Source organism: Alosa pseudoharengus, unplaced genomic scaffold (assembly GCF_046254945.1).
Source record: "Alosa pseudoharengus isolate Yale_2024_CS ecotype anadromous, Long Island Sound unplaced genomic scaffold, YU_APseudo_1.1 YU_APseudo_1.1_scf_2, whole genome shotgun sequence".
Taxonomy (NCBI): Eukaryota; Metazoa; Chordata; class Actinopteri; order Clupeiformes; family Clupeidae; genus Alosa; species Alosa pseudoharengus.
In genome coordinates, this window is record NW_027468663.1 from 26,507,571 (window position 1) to 26,522,790 (window position 15,220).

General features: G+C 49.7%; 1 protein-coding gene across 1 annotated transcript in view; it reads right to left on the reverse strand.

Annotated features, from left to right (window-relative positions):
- LOC143135178 (potassium/sodium hyperpolarization-activated cyclic nucleotide-gated channel 2-like) overlaps positions 1–14,820 on the reverse strand; it is an 83,121-nt gene extending 68,301 nt beyond the window's left edge. The window contains exons 1-2 of the mRNA XM_076295902.1: positions 13,618–14,820; positions 9,290–9,713 (exon numbers count right to left, since the gene is read on the reverse strand). Of these exons, the coding sequence (XP_076152017.1) occupies positions 9,290–9,713; positions 13,618–14,819 (1,626 nt within the window). The 5' untranslated portion in view covers position 14,820. The remainder of the gene's footprint in view (positions 1–9,289; positions 9,714–13,617) is intronic.
- Between the last annotated feature and the right edge of the window lie 400 nt (positions 14,821–15,220).

A 15,220-nucleotide genomic window follows, 5' to 3' on the forward strand; every position in this document is an offset into this window, starting at 1 on the left:
GCTCTCCCGCTGCAGCTACCGTCTTCGGCGTCCCTCCTCACAGAGCCGTCCTGCTCTGCTCCCGGCACTCTCTCGCGGCCTCAGCGAAGGCACGACCCCCGAGATGGCCATGCTAACGAACTCCACACCACGAACTTTTTTCACAAGGTGCCGGCCAACAGGCCAACTAGAACGGGCGCCCACACAGCACGGTGCCTCTCACACGCACCCAAACGTTTTTAAAGTTCAGAGTGCCTTTCCGTCGAAGCTGCCCCACCGTCGTGAGTTCGCTGCCCTCAGCGGCTCCGCCAACCGTCCATCCGACTAGGAACATCTTCCTCGCCGCACTCCCTCGGCTCTGCTCACGCGTCGCGGCTCGCCGTGGAGTCAGCGCCCAGGCCAGCGTCGTCTTCTCCGCGACCGCTTCTTCCGGCCAGATCTCCTCCCATGGCAGCAGGCAGGTCCCAGCGACAGCTCCTCTCCTCCGGCGGCAGTAACGATAGAAGGCCTCAAGCTCCTTAGCAACCCTTACAAGGGCTCTCTCTGGATCCTCTTGCGTGGGCCTCCACCCAGTGGTGAGGTCTCCCGCTCCCCGCTTCTCTCGCTGGGCGGAGGCCATGTTCGAAAGTCGCTTCTGACACCAATGTAACGATTTGATAGCGAACCACACAGTTGTCCAATCAAAAGGTTTATTCACTGAGAACGAGAGCAGGGACACAGACACAGAACACAATACACACGGGGCAGGTCAAGCAGACACACACACTACACATACAGGGGAGGACGCAGCCCCCCACACAAAAAGGATCACACACGAGGGAGAACTAAAAGGGAAACATGTCACAATAAAGACGCTAACATTACACTCAAAACTAAGGAGAATTAACGACATAAACCCCCCAAATGTTCGCTCTCGAATCCCAGGATGCCCTGCGCGGGAGAACGCTAACACTGTCTTGTGCGCCGACGTTACAATATCTTAGAATTCCCAAATAACGGTCATTTTTGGAGGCAGCATCGATGCACAGTTCATGCTCCCTCCTACCCATAATCCCTTGCGGCAACGTCTGAAACAGCTGTGAAAGGTAAACAAACATGGCGGATGACATCGGTAATGGCTGCTGAATCTGTTTAAAATGTCATTTGTGTGACCTTATTTTGCTTAGATTTGTAGATTTGAGATGAGAAATAAACAATTTACTATCTGATTATGCCATTGTTGTAACCATTAATAGCGTCTGGTCTGATATATCTGCCGGCCGTAAAACAAATTTATACCGTTAGCCTGCTAGCTTACGTAAGCTAATTTAGTTTAACGTCAGGCCGTTGCTAACGTCATACCGTAGTGTTAACTAAATAGTCTAGAGTGCTACGCTCATTTTTAAAAGATGCATTCAATCCAAAGTCATGTCTAGTGAGACAGCTCTCTATGTAGGGAGGGAGGCAGCAGGCAGGTGTCTTCCGTTTTGAACAGACCCTGTGTCTGTGTGTGCATGAGTGGATGTGATGCAAATTCGAATGCATACTACAGCTGAGGTGCTATAGTGATTTACCATGAATGCATGAGTACCAGGCCCAACCACATGTGCCCTGTAACATGAATGCATAAGTACCAGGCACCACCACATGTGCCTTGTAACATTGTAACATGAATGCATGAGTACCAGGCACCATCACATGTGTCCTGTAACATGAATGCATGAGTACCAGGGACCACCACATGTGCCTAGGGATGTAACGGTATAAAAATATTTAACCTCACGGTTATATTGACCAAAATGATCACGGTTTTCGGTATTATCACCGTATTTCTAAAAGTGTGTTCAATATGTTCAGAAAGCACTGATAGGCCTAGCCTCGTGAGACCATCCTGATCTCACGAGCTTCAGGGTTTCACTCGCAGATCAGTCTGGATACTTTCCGTTAAAGAAAATTTGGAGCAGTTCACCAAAGGAACGTCCAATCAGCGTTGGCTTTGAGGCGGGTTGAGGTGTGACGCAACGAACAACATGACGGCATCCACAGAGATGAGCATAGCTATCGCGCAAGTTTTATTCAAATTAGAAAGTATTCCTGGGTAAACTGTGAAGCTATGAGTCTCAGCCATGCAGCTTGATGGGAATTGTCGTTGATTAGGTTCATAAATGGTAAGTTAAAACATCTTAACGTTTGTCACGTTACCTAACTTAATTGTATGTTAAACGGCATTAGAAGAATACTTTGTTCATTTGGCCCGTCGATAACCAACAAAGGTGGTGATAGACAGATGGTTTATCCAATCAGCTAACCAGTATGTCCGCCCCTTCCCAAAAGTTCTTCAATGAAAAGTTCCCAGATGGATATGCGGAGCAAATCCATCTGGCGGAGTCAGGTTATGATAGGCCTACACAAGCTGAAATAGTTTCAAAAAGTGTCCCGTTCACTTTTTTCTTCATGTTTAATTGGCTATGTGCTTATAGCTTAACTTACCCTACCATAACTTTGAGTTTGCTATTTCTGTTATTTGGATGCAATGAGTGAGACCAAAGTAAGCGTTCAAAATAAAACTTTAGGCTACTGTGTCCTCCTGATAACGTGAGTGGAATGGATTTAATGTGGACGTGAACATAAAAAGACGCAGAGTGGCTACATGATACAGTGCACATTTTTAAACACACGGTTTCCACACCACGGTAATCAACAGTGATAATCATGATGTTTGAAATGAAAACGGTAATTATTATCGTCAACATTTTTATCGCGGTTTACCATTATACCGGTAATCGTTACATGTGCCCTGTAACAAGCATGCTGTCAAGGCATTCAAATTCCTAAGTATGTAGCATGAGTGAACTTGTGCGTGCATGCAAGCATGTGTGTGTGTGTGTGTGTGTGTGTGTGTGTGTGCTGAAGGCAGCCTCCTCCAACAAGCACATACAACCACATCATCCATTAAGAATGCACACGTGTAAATCAGTGGCCATACATGGCTAGGGGCCACACTGACACATCCTCTCAATGACACCTGCTCCTTGCAGGTGTGCCCGTGCTCCTGTGGCTGAGGTGTGACAGTGGGAGGAAGGCTATGGCAGTGGCCTACAGTCTGGCAGCAGCACCATGTATAATTCATCTCTTTTAACATTTGCAGGGGTCAGGCAAAGTTAATGTGAGTCACTGAAAATGCCATAATTCATTCAGCCATTAGAATGGAATGGCTGCACTGTTCTTATCACTATGCACCCGACACGCGTGACCTTGAGCCTCATCCACACAGGGGATTACTCTGGACCGCATCGGAACCAGATCTGAACTGCGTCTAAACCAGATCTGAACAGCGTCTAAACCAGATCTGAACTGCATCTATCTGGATTGTATTTTTGCCCACATCAGAAGCAGACTGGTAGAACTCAACTGAGGTCTGAGTGGGCCTTACCAGTGCTGCACGCTGCCCACACGTTTCACACATTGTACACACATACTGTACAGTACAAGTGTGCATCGGGACACAGAGGGATTGCTTTCCTGGTCACAAAGCCCTAACACGTAGCAGGTGAACACTGGCCTTGGTGAGCTAGCCCTGCAGTATAACTCCTTACTGTAGCTCTTTTGAACTGACTAAGAAGACCTTCATAAAATGTTATAATCATATAATCACAAATGGCTTCAGGAGACTGTTCTTTCTGATCTGGCTCTTCATTTCATGGTTATCTCTGAGTGTTTGTGTGTGTGTGTGTGTGTGTGTGTGTGTGTGTGTTTGAATGTGTCTGTGTGTGAGCGATAGAGAGAAAAAGACAGTGTGAGCATCCTTGTGTGTGTTGCCAGGCTCATCAATGATAAATCAAATGAGCCTGGCAGCTCTATGCTGATAGTCCCTGTTCTCCTCCCTGATAGTCCCTGTTCTCCTCCCTGATAGTCCCTGTTCTTCTCCCTGATAGTCCCTGTTCTCCTCCCTGATAGTCCCTATTCTCCTCCCTAATAGTCCCTGTACTTTTCTTCTCTTCCCTCCCTCCTGTGCCTCTCTATGCTCCAATAGTCCTTGATATTCTCCTCCTTCATTTTCCTGTCCCTCCTGTCTCCCTTTCCCTCCTCCAGCCATGACAGCGCTATTTGCTTGTCCCTCATTGGCGCCCCGTCTCACTGTTTCACTCTTGTCATGTACTCCAGCAGTTCTGTTCCATACGCGGCCGCTCGTCTCTCTTCACTCCTTTAATTAATCCGCTTTTCCTTCCGGCCGCCGGTGGCTGGCTGGGACCGGAGCGTCCGCCGCCGCAGCAGGGCGCCGTGCTTAAGTAAACGCCCGTTAGGCTAATCTTTCCTGCCGCAAATGGGGCTTTGGATTGACATGGAGAACCGGAGGAGCTGAGAAAACATAATGACAACGGATTAGCTCAGGGTTCGAGCAATTACAGCCGCCCAGATCTGCACTGGTACAGTGAGAGGAGAGGGGGGCATGACAAAGAAATAAAGGACAAGAAAAAACAAATTCTTGTGAGGTTTCTGAGATGTTTCCAAACAGATGTTTAGTGGTGATGCCGTGTCATCAGACATTCCCATCTCTTTAGTTTTTGAGTTTTTCGCTACATCCCCATCATACCCAGGTGTTCCTCACAGTCTGCAATCAGCTTTAGTGTCATTTCTGCATTGAACACGGCCCCTCCACATCAGGTAATTGAGTTAATGTTCATGACAGGGATTGCCGTGGTTACAGAAACCGGCGGTGACTTGAGTGGTTAAATTAGGTTTGTGGAGGCGCGGCGTCCTCAGGAAAAAGCGGCACTAATAAAATCATGTCTGTGGCGCGCTGACAGAGAGCATGCGCAGGCGATCAGCACCAAGGACAGCGCCTCTGCTCCGCTCTGCACAGCACAGCTGTACACTGCTCGGGTGACGCGCTCGCACCACAGCGGGCGGCATTCTCTCATATCTCACCATCTCTCGCCATCACTTCTGCTGACTCACACAGCTGTTGCACGCAGGATCCTGTCATGTTACTAATCAAAATGGAGCGCTTTGAACACAAAAGACAAACAAAATATAAATCCTATGTCACTGAGATCCAGCTCTCACTGTTCAGAAGGACAGACACTGCTGTGCTGTTTTTGGAGTCGCAGCTTTCTAATAAGCAGAGCTTCTGTTAATAGTGCCCCCACCAGCACTTACCACCGGGATGGTCATCCATCAACAAAGCATAGCTGACCGGCCACACTCAACCCTGACCTCACTTGATTTTTGAGGCAGCAAATCTCATCTATTTATTTCTCTCTCTCTCTCTCTCTCTCTCTCTTTCTCTCATCTTTTGCCCATAAGTCGTGTTCTCAAAAAAAGCAATTACACAAAGGTCAGTGCAAAATGCTGTGGCCTGAATGAAGGCCAGTGCGTGCCAGCTCGTGCCAGCGCGTGCCAGTCGGGTACAAAGCGGCTTCATCACGAGAGCAGAACTCCTCAAGTCAGCACAATACGTCCGACGAGTCACGCCGCAAAGGCAGGGGGTACAGGGACACTGGCCAGCAAACCGGCCAGACACAGTGAATGTGCCGTTGATCAGCCCGCACAAACTGAACTGAGAGATTAACGGAAACCTTCTATACACAGCTAGGAGTTCTAATACATTAGCATACTGTGGGTGATCGAGTAAGTCATAGCTAATGACTCTGATTATGACTTATTAGGCGTTGATGGGTCTAAATGGCTGTGGCTCCGGCTGACTCTGTTAGTGGCGTTGGTATGACTGCTCTGCCTTTGGCTGCCTAATTGAAAAGAATGTGTTTGTTCTTGTGCCGTGCCGAGGTTGGGCTCTTATCGGGCGCGCCTAAACAGATTCGGGATGGGTGGGGGGGAGGGCGCCTGCCACTGGAGGACGCGTCTGATGTCCATGTGATAGCAGCGGACTTTATGGAGTCATCTGGACTACTATACAAATAAGCAGTCAATATGTCCTTTTTAAAGAATAAATACATTAATAAAGTAATAGCAAGGACATGCCATGACAAACACAACAAAGAGACAAAGAGAGGTCTAAGAGCACTTTAAAGGGCATGGCCACCACATCAGCTCTCAGCAGAGGAGAGGACACACAAAGACATTTGAATCTACTGACACAGTCCAGAGCAACGTGTAGTACTGTCCAAATAGTTCAGAATATGAACTGCCCTCAGAAAGTGACAGTTTGTGACAGCAGTCAATCAAAAGCTGGCGAGGCCGCTTGTTTGGCCGAGTCAATCACGACAGCTTTCCGAATCCAAACACGCTGTCCTAGCGAATCGCATCAGCGTTACGGAATCTCCCTCCTAGACATTTATCTGCCCCCCCACCCCCCACTCTCAGTCTGACAGACAGGCCCGACCCCGTGTGTGTTTATCTGTCTGGGCTTAAACCACTGCCTGCCCACATGTCTGGCGGGGGTCAACCCCTTTACTTTTAACCAATCATCCGTTTGCCCTCTAAGGGCCCCCTGCCCCTTCTTCTCCCCAGCTGTCAATCATCCACTGCCCCTGTCCAATCAGAGAATGTGTTTGAGTGACAGGAAGTGAGATAGTCGCACCCCTGTTGTCCTGCTCTCATCAGTATGGAGATGCCATCAGCAGATGCAGTGATCCATCTTGTTTAAGTGTGGGTGTGTGTGTGTGTGTGTGTGTGTATGTGCTTATTGGAGAATCGCTCGAAGCAGGGTGGACACATGGCATGGGACAGTGATCCGTTGTGTGTTTGTGTGTGTGTGTGGACACATGGCATGGGACAGTGATCCGTTGTGTGTTTGTGTGTGTGTGTGGACACATGGCATGGGACAGTGATCCGTTGTGTGTTGTGTGTGTGTGTCTGTGCATGTGCCTGTGTGTGTGTGTGTGTGTATGTATGCATGTGTGCGTGCTTGCTTGCGTGCGTGTGTGTAGTACAGTGATATCCATCATGAAAAGGCTCCTGTCTCCTGACCCTGAAGAGGAGGCGTAACCTGTTCAAACTGTTTGGACGATGTGTCGATACATCAGACTAGAGGCTGATGACTGACTGAGCTGCTGATTGAGGTTCACACACATGCTGCTCTGATCACTGGCAGGGACTACAGAGCCGCCTTGACACCTCACACAGCCTCTCATGCCACTGAGCACAGACAGGGGCTTATTATGGAAGAGAAACAGCCTTCCTCAGCCACGTATACACTAAACCCGCACCAGACCAGGGCCAGGTCAGCACCAGTTCAAGGACAGACCAGAGCTAGATCAGGACCAGACCACGGGCTAGGCCAGAGCACTAGAACACTTACAGCAGACATTCAAGAACATTTACAGCACAGCCATTCTAGAGCACTTATAGCAGAGCCATTCTAGAACACTCACAGCAGAGCCACTCTAGAACACTTACAGCAGAGCCATTCAAGAACACTTACAGCACAGCCATTCTAGAACACTTACAGCACAGCCATTCTAGAGCACTTATAGCAGAGCCATTCTAGAACACTTACAGCAGAGCCATTCTAGAGCACTTAAAGCAGAGCCCTTGTCACAGCCCTTACAAAAATCTTTCTGGCTCCAGATTCTAGAACACTTACAGCAGAGCCATTCTAGAACACTTACAGCAGAGCCATTCTAGAGCACTTACAGCAGAGCCATTCTAGAGCACTTACAGCAGAGCCATTCTAGAGTAGTCTGGCACATGAGGTGTCCTGTTTGGAGGCTCTGTGATGCCTAGTTGCCCTGAGCTTCCGTGCTGAACCCCACCACTGCGCTCTGACGCACGCGAGGCTGGCGCTGATGTGGGCTGGCAGCCTTGAACACTAGGGGGAATGAAAAGCAGCGACGGGCAAACAGCACTGAGTCAGACGGCAGCCAAGCTGAGCCAGAGATGTGGACCGGGTCTGGGCCAGACTCAAGCCAGCTGTGTCAGGGTTCCTCTCAGTTTGCTACACAATACTACACACACATACTAGTACACCTATACTACACTCTCACACACACATTTTAGCTGCCTCTTGCATGGAGCCTCTCACGGGGCCCTTATCTGGCTCTGATCTGGCTCTGATATGGCTCTAATGCTGCTCTGATCTGGCTCTGGTCTGGCTCTGGTCTGATGGTGATCCGGACCGGCTCTGATTAGACAGCTGTTGGCATAGGAGTCTTGGAGTTGTGTTTGTGTCCTGCCTGAGCTCATCATCCTCTGCCGCTCTATTAGCAAATGTGCGGGCTGAAAAACAACACAAAGGTACAACAAGCATATGGCCCATAATCCTTTAGTGATCCGCCTCCACACAAAGCAAACGCTGAGCCCATGCCAAACACTCAGTCCATACCCGCACTGACTGACTGGCTGAGGGATAGGAGTCTGTAGGGCAATTATGACAACCCTGGCAGCTGTGTGAGAGACCAGTACTGGACCCTACGCCTGCCCTGAGCTCGCTCTCTTACACGATCAGCCTCCAGAGAACATGCCAGATCTCCTCATAAAACTCAAACTGCATCTACACTCCTCATTTTACACCGATTTTCTTTATGCATGAGGCTTATTAGTGCCAAGTGCACTTAAAAGACAAGTTCTGAGGGATAGCAGCCTTATTTGAGTCTAAAGAAAGATATTTAGAACGGCTGGGAAAAGTTCCGGTGAGAGCCCAAATGTTCTAACGGGCATCAAGAGAATTATAGCTCTTCATGATCACAGGCAGCTTTACCCTGGACCTAACACCAAAACAAAGACAGGCTGCTCCCCATGGGCGCTCATCAGTAGACTTAGAGTGTATGGGGGGAGAGGCTTCTGAAAGCAGGAGCTTTTCATCAGGGGCCAAACTGAACACTCATCTCATCTATTACAGTAACAATGCAGACTTTTAATGATCCACGTCTCTCTTGTCCTCTTCCAATAACCTGACTGTAGCCCCAGGATGCACTGTAAGGTAGAGTGGGGGGGGGGGGGGGGCTTTTCCCAGATATCTAGGGGGTGCTAATTTCTGTACAGAGTATACACATATACACACACACACACACACACACACACATTATTAACTTTTTCGATTCTCTCTCTCTTATCTCTCTTGTTACACACAATCACAAGCACACACACACATCTCCCACAACGTCCCAAGGATCTGTGTTGCACATGAGTCTGGGAAGCTTGAGCAGGTGAAGTGCAACGTAACACACACATATATACATATGTGCACACGCATATGTATATATACACAAATAAGCACACGCACACACACACACACACACACACACACACACCTGTCTCACCTCCTCCCACTGGTGGATGTAGCATATGAGCCAGGACATGTGCAGCAGGTACAGTACACACGCACACACACACACACGCACACACGCACACACACACACAGATGTCTCACCTCCTCCCACTGGTGGATGTAGCGTATGAGGCGGGACAGGCGCAGCAGACGCAGCAGGCTGAGGATCTTGGTGAAGCGGACGATGCGGAGGGCGCGTGCCGTCTTGTACACCTCGGAGTCGATGCCCTTCTCCACGATGAGGAAGATATAATCCACAGGGATGGACGAGACAAAGTCCACAATGAACCAGGTCTTCAGGTAGCGCATCTTGATGGTCTTGGGGTCCAGGATGATGTCGGAGTTGTCCTCCATGATGATGCCGGTGCGGAAGTTGAGCACCAGGTCCATGAGGAAGAAGGTGTCAGAGACCACGTTGAAGATGATCCAGGGCGTGGTGGTCTCGTCCTTGAAGAAGGTGATGCCCACGGGGATGATGATCAGGTTGCCCACCATGAACAGCAGCATGGTGAAGTCCCAGTAGAACCTGACCAGAAGGTGGGAGAAGAGAGGAGATCAGAGGAGGAGGGAGGAGAGGAGGAGAGGAGAGAGGGAGGAAGGGGAGGGAGGAGAGAAGGAGGGGGGGATGAGGAGAAGAGGGAAGAGGAGAGGAGGGGGACACAGAGGACCACAGGAGAGAGGAGGAGAAAATAAGAGGAGAAAGGAGTGGAGTGATTTAGAGAGGAGGGGAAAGAGAGAGGGGGGGGGAGTGAGGAAGAAAGGATGTATGGAGAAGAAACAGAGAGAGAGTGACCAGGGTGTGATGAGAAGATGGATGGTTGGAAAGCAGGGTGATAAGAGAGAAGAGGAGGATGCATGGCAGCCAGCCAGAGAGGGGTGACGTGGGAATGGGGTGAGTGAGTGAGATCACACAGGAGAGATAGAAAGAAAGGATGTGGGAAAGAGAGACGGTGTGCATAGAACATAATGGGGGTGTCCAAGAGGCACGTGAGTGAAGTAAGAACAGAAGAAGAGGAGGGAAGAAAGAGAAGAAAGATGGGATACAGACAGAAGAGAATAGAGAAGAAGAGAAGAGAAGAGAAGGGGGAGGGAAGAGAAGACAGGAGTAGATGAGGGAAAAAAGAGAAGAAATATATGTGTGAAAGAGAGAGAGAGAGGGTTGAGTGGGGGAGAGGGAGAAGGGTAAAAGGGAGATAGTGTGAGTCATGGGGGGAAGGGAGGTAGGTGGGGGAGGGTTGAGATGGATAATACAGACACAGGAGAGATGAGAGAGAGAGATAGAAATAAAGGAGAGAGAGATGACAACGTGAGATGAGAGAGAGGGAGGGAGAGATGTGTGAAAGAGAGAGAGTGGGAGAGGAGTGATGGGAGAGAGGGATGATGGAAGACATGGGTGATGAAAGGAGAAGAGAGTGTGAGGGCAAAGAAGGGGAGAGAGAGAATGATGATGGAGGAGAGAGAGAGAGACAAAGAGGAAGGAATGTGAGGGGGAGGAGAGAGGAGGAAATGGAGAGAAGAGAAAGAAAGAAAGAGAAAGAGAGAGAGAAGGGAAGGAATGTGTGAATAGGAGAGAATTAAGTGATATGAGGAAAGGAGCACAAAGAAAGAGAGGAATGGAGGGAGACACACATATCTGAGCCCTTACAGAAACAAGGTTGAGAACTGCTGACTGATCTGGCCCTGATCTGGAACTAAACTGGAACTAACTTGGTCCCCAGATCTGGCCCTGAACTGGAACTAACCTAGCCCTGATATGGCTCTGATCTGGCCCTGAACTGGAACTAACCTGGCCCTAAACTGGAACTAACCTGGCTCTGAACTGGCCTACCCCGATGCACTCCAGGATGAGCAGCAGCAGGCCTAAAGCCAGGGCTCAGCCGGGGTAAAGACTGTACGGCTCTGTGGGCCACTCCACTTCTGGCCCTGAGCCTTCACAACTGACAGATGACAGCCCAAACAACACTGCGAGAGACAATAACTCAGACAGCACTTAGCAACTCAGACAAGGTGTAGGCCTATCTTATTTATTTTCAGGCACATTTATGGCTTGCACAACCCTGCTTGAGTGCCTGACATATATGTATTTGTTTATTTATCAATTTATACATTTATTAAGAAAATATCCAGAACAAGAAAATGGTTGTACTGTAAGTGAAGTCAGCTAAATCTTGAAAGACGTGATATAGTGATTGAACGTGTCCATTCACTCTCTAAAAAGGCTTGCTTTACTGTTGAAAAGATGGGTCTGATTGCGCATAGCACAAAACATTCCTCGTCGTCTTCCTTATTTGAAAACAAGCCGGAAACCTTATATGACCCTCCCTAGAAGGAAATGTGCAAAACAAGCCTGTGTCAGTGACAATAGCCCCTCGCCTCAACTCGTACATCTCTCTGGACGAACTCTGCAGTTATATATGGAGATAAAGTGCCCTATCCGGAGAAAAGAATGGGCGCCCGCGCGCCGAATACCGCAGGTAGAAACTCAAGGTCACGTCTCCGGCGCGAGGTGCACTGCTGCTGAGTCATAGCCTATCGCTGACTGATGCAACGAACTCCCGAAGCGCGTGGCAGATGCAGCCAAACACGCGAACAATTAGATGCAACGTCGTCTTTCACATGGTGTACTATTTAAGCGTATTAATGTGGCTTGGTTAAAACACACACACACGTGGACAAAGGACACTGCTGGGCTTTACGTAGGGTGCTACGTCGTATGACGATGCTGCTGACTATGCGGTTAACGAGCGTGGCCCTTGGCTAACTACTGTGTGGTGTCCGCCCGCGAGTGGGCTAACAACACTCTGACGCATTCTTTATAATAAGCTCCTTCAAATGGCAAAAAACATCCTGTCCGGTTTGTTGACAATAAAACAAAACGTCTGACTGCTCATCGAACATGCAATTATGAACGCATGGCAAAACATTACGAGAGACCAACACTAGTTGCCCATGGAACTCTCGCTTTCTCTCTCTCTCTCTCTCACACACACACACACACACACACACACACACACACACACACACACACACACACACACACACACACACACACATAGAACAGATTAGAACAATATGAACAGAAGGGGACATCTGACTGTGGTCAAACTGTTTAACTCAGTCATGTACAGACAATAGCCTATGGTGAGCTGGTATTGTGATAAAAATAGTAGGAAAAGAGTGTAGGCTACGCGGTCCATAAATCTAGGCAGTTTGCGTTGGCTGCCGTCTAGCCTGAGGTCGTTGGCGCTGTCCGCGTCTGTGGTGCTGAAATCAGGTAGCCTGCCGACCAGCCACACCTGACGAACTGCTGGTAATGCTCTCTAAACGTCTACGAAAGCTCCCGCCGCGCTGAGATTCAGCACAGCCTCACACAACTTGTAAACTGTAAACACGCGCCCCGTCGCAGTTATAATTGTCTACCGTATCTTATTGTCTGACGGCGAAATGTACATCTATTTTTTATATTCAGGAGGCTAAAACGATTAAAGACAAATCGAACACAGTCTATTGAATTGCCCGACTTAAAGCTCTCAGGATCGAGCGACTGGAGCCCATCGTGGAAATAACCATTTAGCTGGTAGCCTTAACACACTTGGCTCAAGGTGACTTTAGCCGACAGAAGCGAGCGCATCCTCCACCATTCGACACAGGGATGCGCAGCGAGGCTCTTCACATAATAATGTCGATCGCACGTGTTACTCTGTGACACTGTATTGATGGGACGATTTTGAGGGGTATGAGATTGTATTCTTGACAGATTAGCTTTTTTGAGAGAGAGGAAGATGCATCGACCATAAATAAATACACTTCAGCATCAGTCTGAAGGAATGGCTATAAGCGGCTGTCGACCATTCAAAGTAGCCTGACTCCGAGAGAAGCAAGAAGGTGGGGGGATAACATTTTAGACATTACATGCAACTGAGGGCAGTCGACCTTCGGATGAACAGCTTAACGTATGCTGTCATCTGCATTAACACCGACATAAATTTCCGCGTGCTGAGTACTACTGAGTCTGAACTGAAGCACCTTACATACTGCTGCTGAGGCGTCTCGACCTATGAGCTCTTTGACAGGCACCCTTTCTCCCATGTTTTCCTGAGCTGTCGTTGTCTATGCAGCTGCCTGCTTTTCTCTTTCTGCCTCTTTGTTGTCTTATTAGTGAGCAACAGAAATTAGCGAGTGCAACTTCTTAACTGGGGCTGCATGGCCGTGGGGATGGGAAAGGAGGAGTTAGCACTACCCAGCCCCTACTTCTCGGTAGCCTAGGTCAAGTATGGGTACCCTAGCCTAAAACTCAACGCCATCTCACTCACACAACAGCGCAACACACCAAACTTGTTGATGAGCTCAAACATGCTCAGACCCAAACACTAACTTCCTCTGGCTCTAGGTGATGAGTAGGCTATGACAGGAGTGCATTCGAGGCTTACCTGAAGTCACTGTACGGGTGAATAATCCAGTTCCCCGCCGACTTGACTCGCTCCTGTTCCCTCTCCACCGCCTTTTGGCTTCCATACATGCGCAAGGAGAATTTGTTAACTCCTGGCTGTAGCATACTACTGAACTGGCGCTGCATGAAACTCGCCTGGCTGCCCCCAGCGTCGGTGTCCTCCGCGGCCGCCGCCACGATCGCCGGTCCATCCTCTGTCTTTTGGAAGGTAACGGAATTCCGCGGCTGCTGGGCCCCGGGATGCGTTGCGCCGTGCACCGATGACGAGGCTTTCCGGCTGGGCGCGTTAGAGAAGGAGACTTTCGAGTCCTTTTTCTCAGGCACCCCACCGGAGACCGGGGTGTTGCCTCCGGCCGTGTCGCCCCCGTGGCCCAGCGTCAAGGACCCGACAGGTGTGGTCATCCCGTCCATGCTGGCAGTGCTGGAGTTACAGACGCCGGGCTTGCTGCCGTCCTCCGCCCGGCCCTGCTTGTCCGGCTTGGACATGATTGAACGGAGGCTCCCAGTCCCGGAGTCCCTCCGGCATTCCCCGTTTTTGTTGCATTTCATGCTGGAGGCTAGACCCGTGCTGGTGCTTCCATCACCTGGACCATGCGTCGCCTCTACCGTGACCGCTACTACGGTAGTGTTCGCTCGCCCGTCCCCGCTTCTGACGGGCTCGTTTCGCGGGGCAGCATGTCCCGCCTGGCACGTCGTCGGAGCTGCAGACGGTTTGGTTGCTACGGCGGCGTCGGAGGAAGTGGCTGCTTGCTCCCCTTGCGCAGAAGGCAGCTCGTTGATGCTGGACCTCTTACGCGCCGTAGACGCGGCTCCCCCTCCTGGCGTAAAGTTTTTCATCCGGATGCTGCCTCCTCCACCTCCACCTCCTCCACCACCGCCGCTGCTGCCACCGGCTCGGCGCAGTCGCGGGTGCTGAAACTTCGACTCTTCTTCTCCATCGTCCGCCTCATCCATGCTGGCGTGATTTGCTGCGCCAAACTTAAATCTCTGGGCGGCTTGACCCCCTTTGTCCTCCGCCTTGGACTCCACGCAACTCTTGCTACTACTGCTGCTACTTGTGCAGTTGTTGCCAGAGACGCCCGGTGCTCCGAGCCGGGAGAATCCACCGCCACTGGCCCCTTTCTTTCTCATGGGAACATCGGACACCGGCGAAATGTCATTGCTGTCCATGATATTGGGCATATCAAATTTTGCCTCCAATTATCTTTGCAGGAAACCAATCAGGGAGAAGGGAGGAAAACCAGAGGAGTGAGAGGGAGGGAGGTAGAGAAAGAGAGGTAGAGCCACAGAGAGAGAGAGAGAGAAAGAGAAAGAGAGAGATACGTGACTTCTTTGCAAACTACGATCTCCAGCTTTTTCTTCCTACAATGCACAACAATTGCTGAAATTACTGCCTGCACTTTGAAAGCCGTTAAACGCAATCTCAATTAACCTACATTATGAAAACACCTCTGCACCGGATGACCTCTGGTAAGGTAGCCTAATCTGTGCGAGCATGCAGGACCGGTGCCATTATTGCATGAAGCGACCTTCTAAAGGAATTGGGCTTATGCATTTTCTAACGTGGTAGCTTGTGTCAAAAG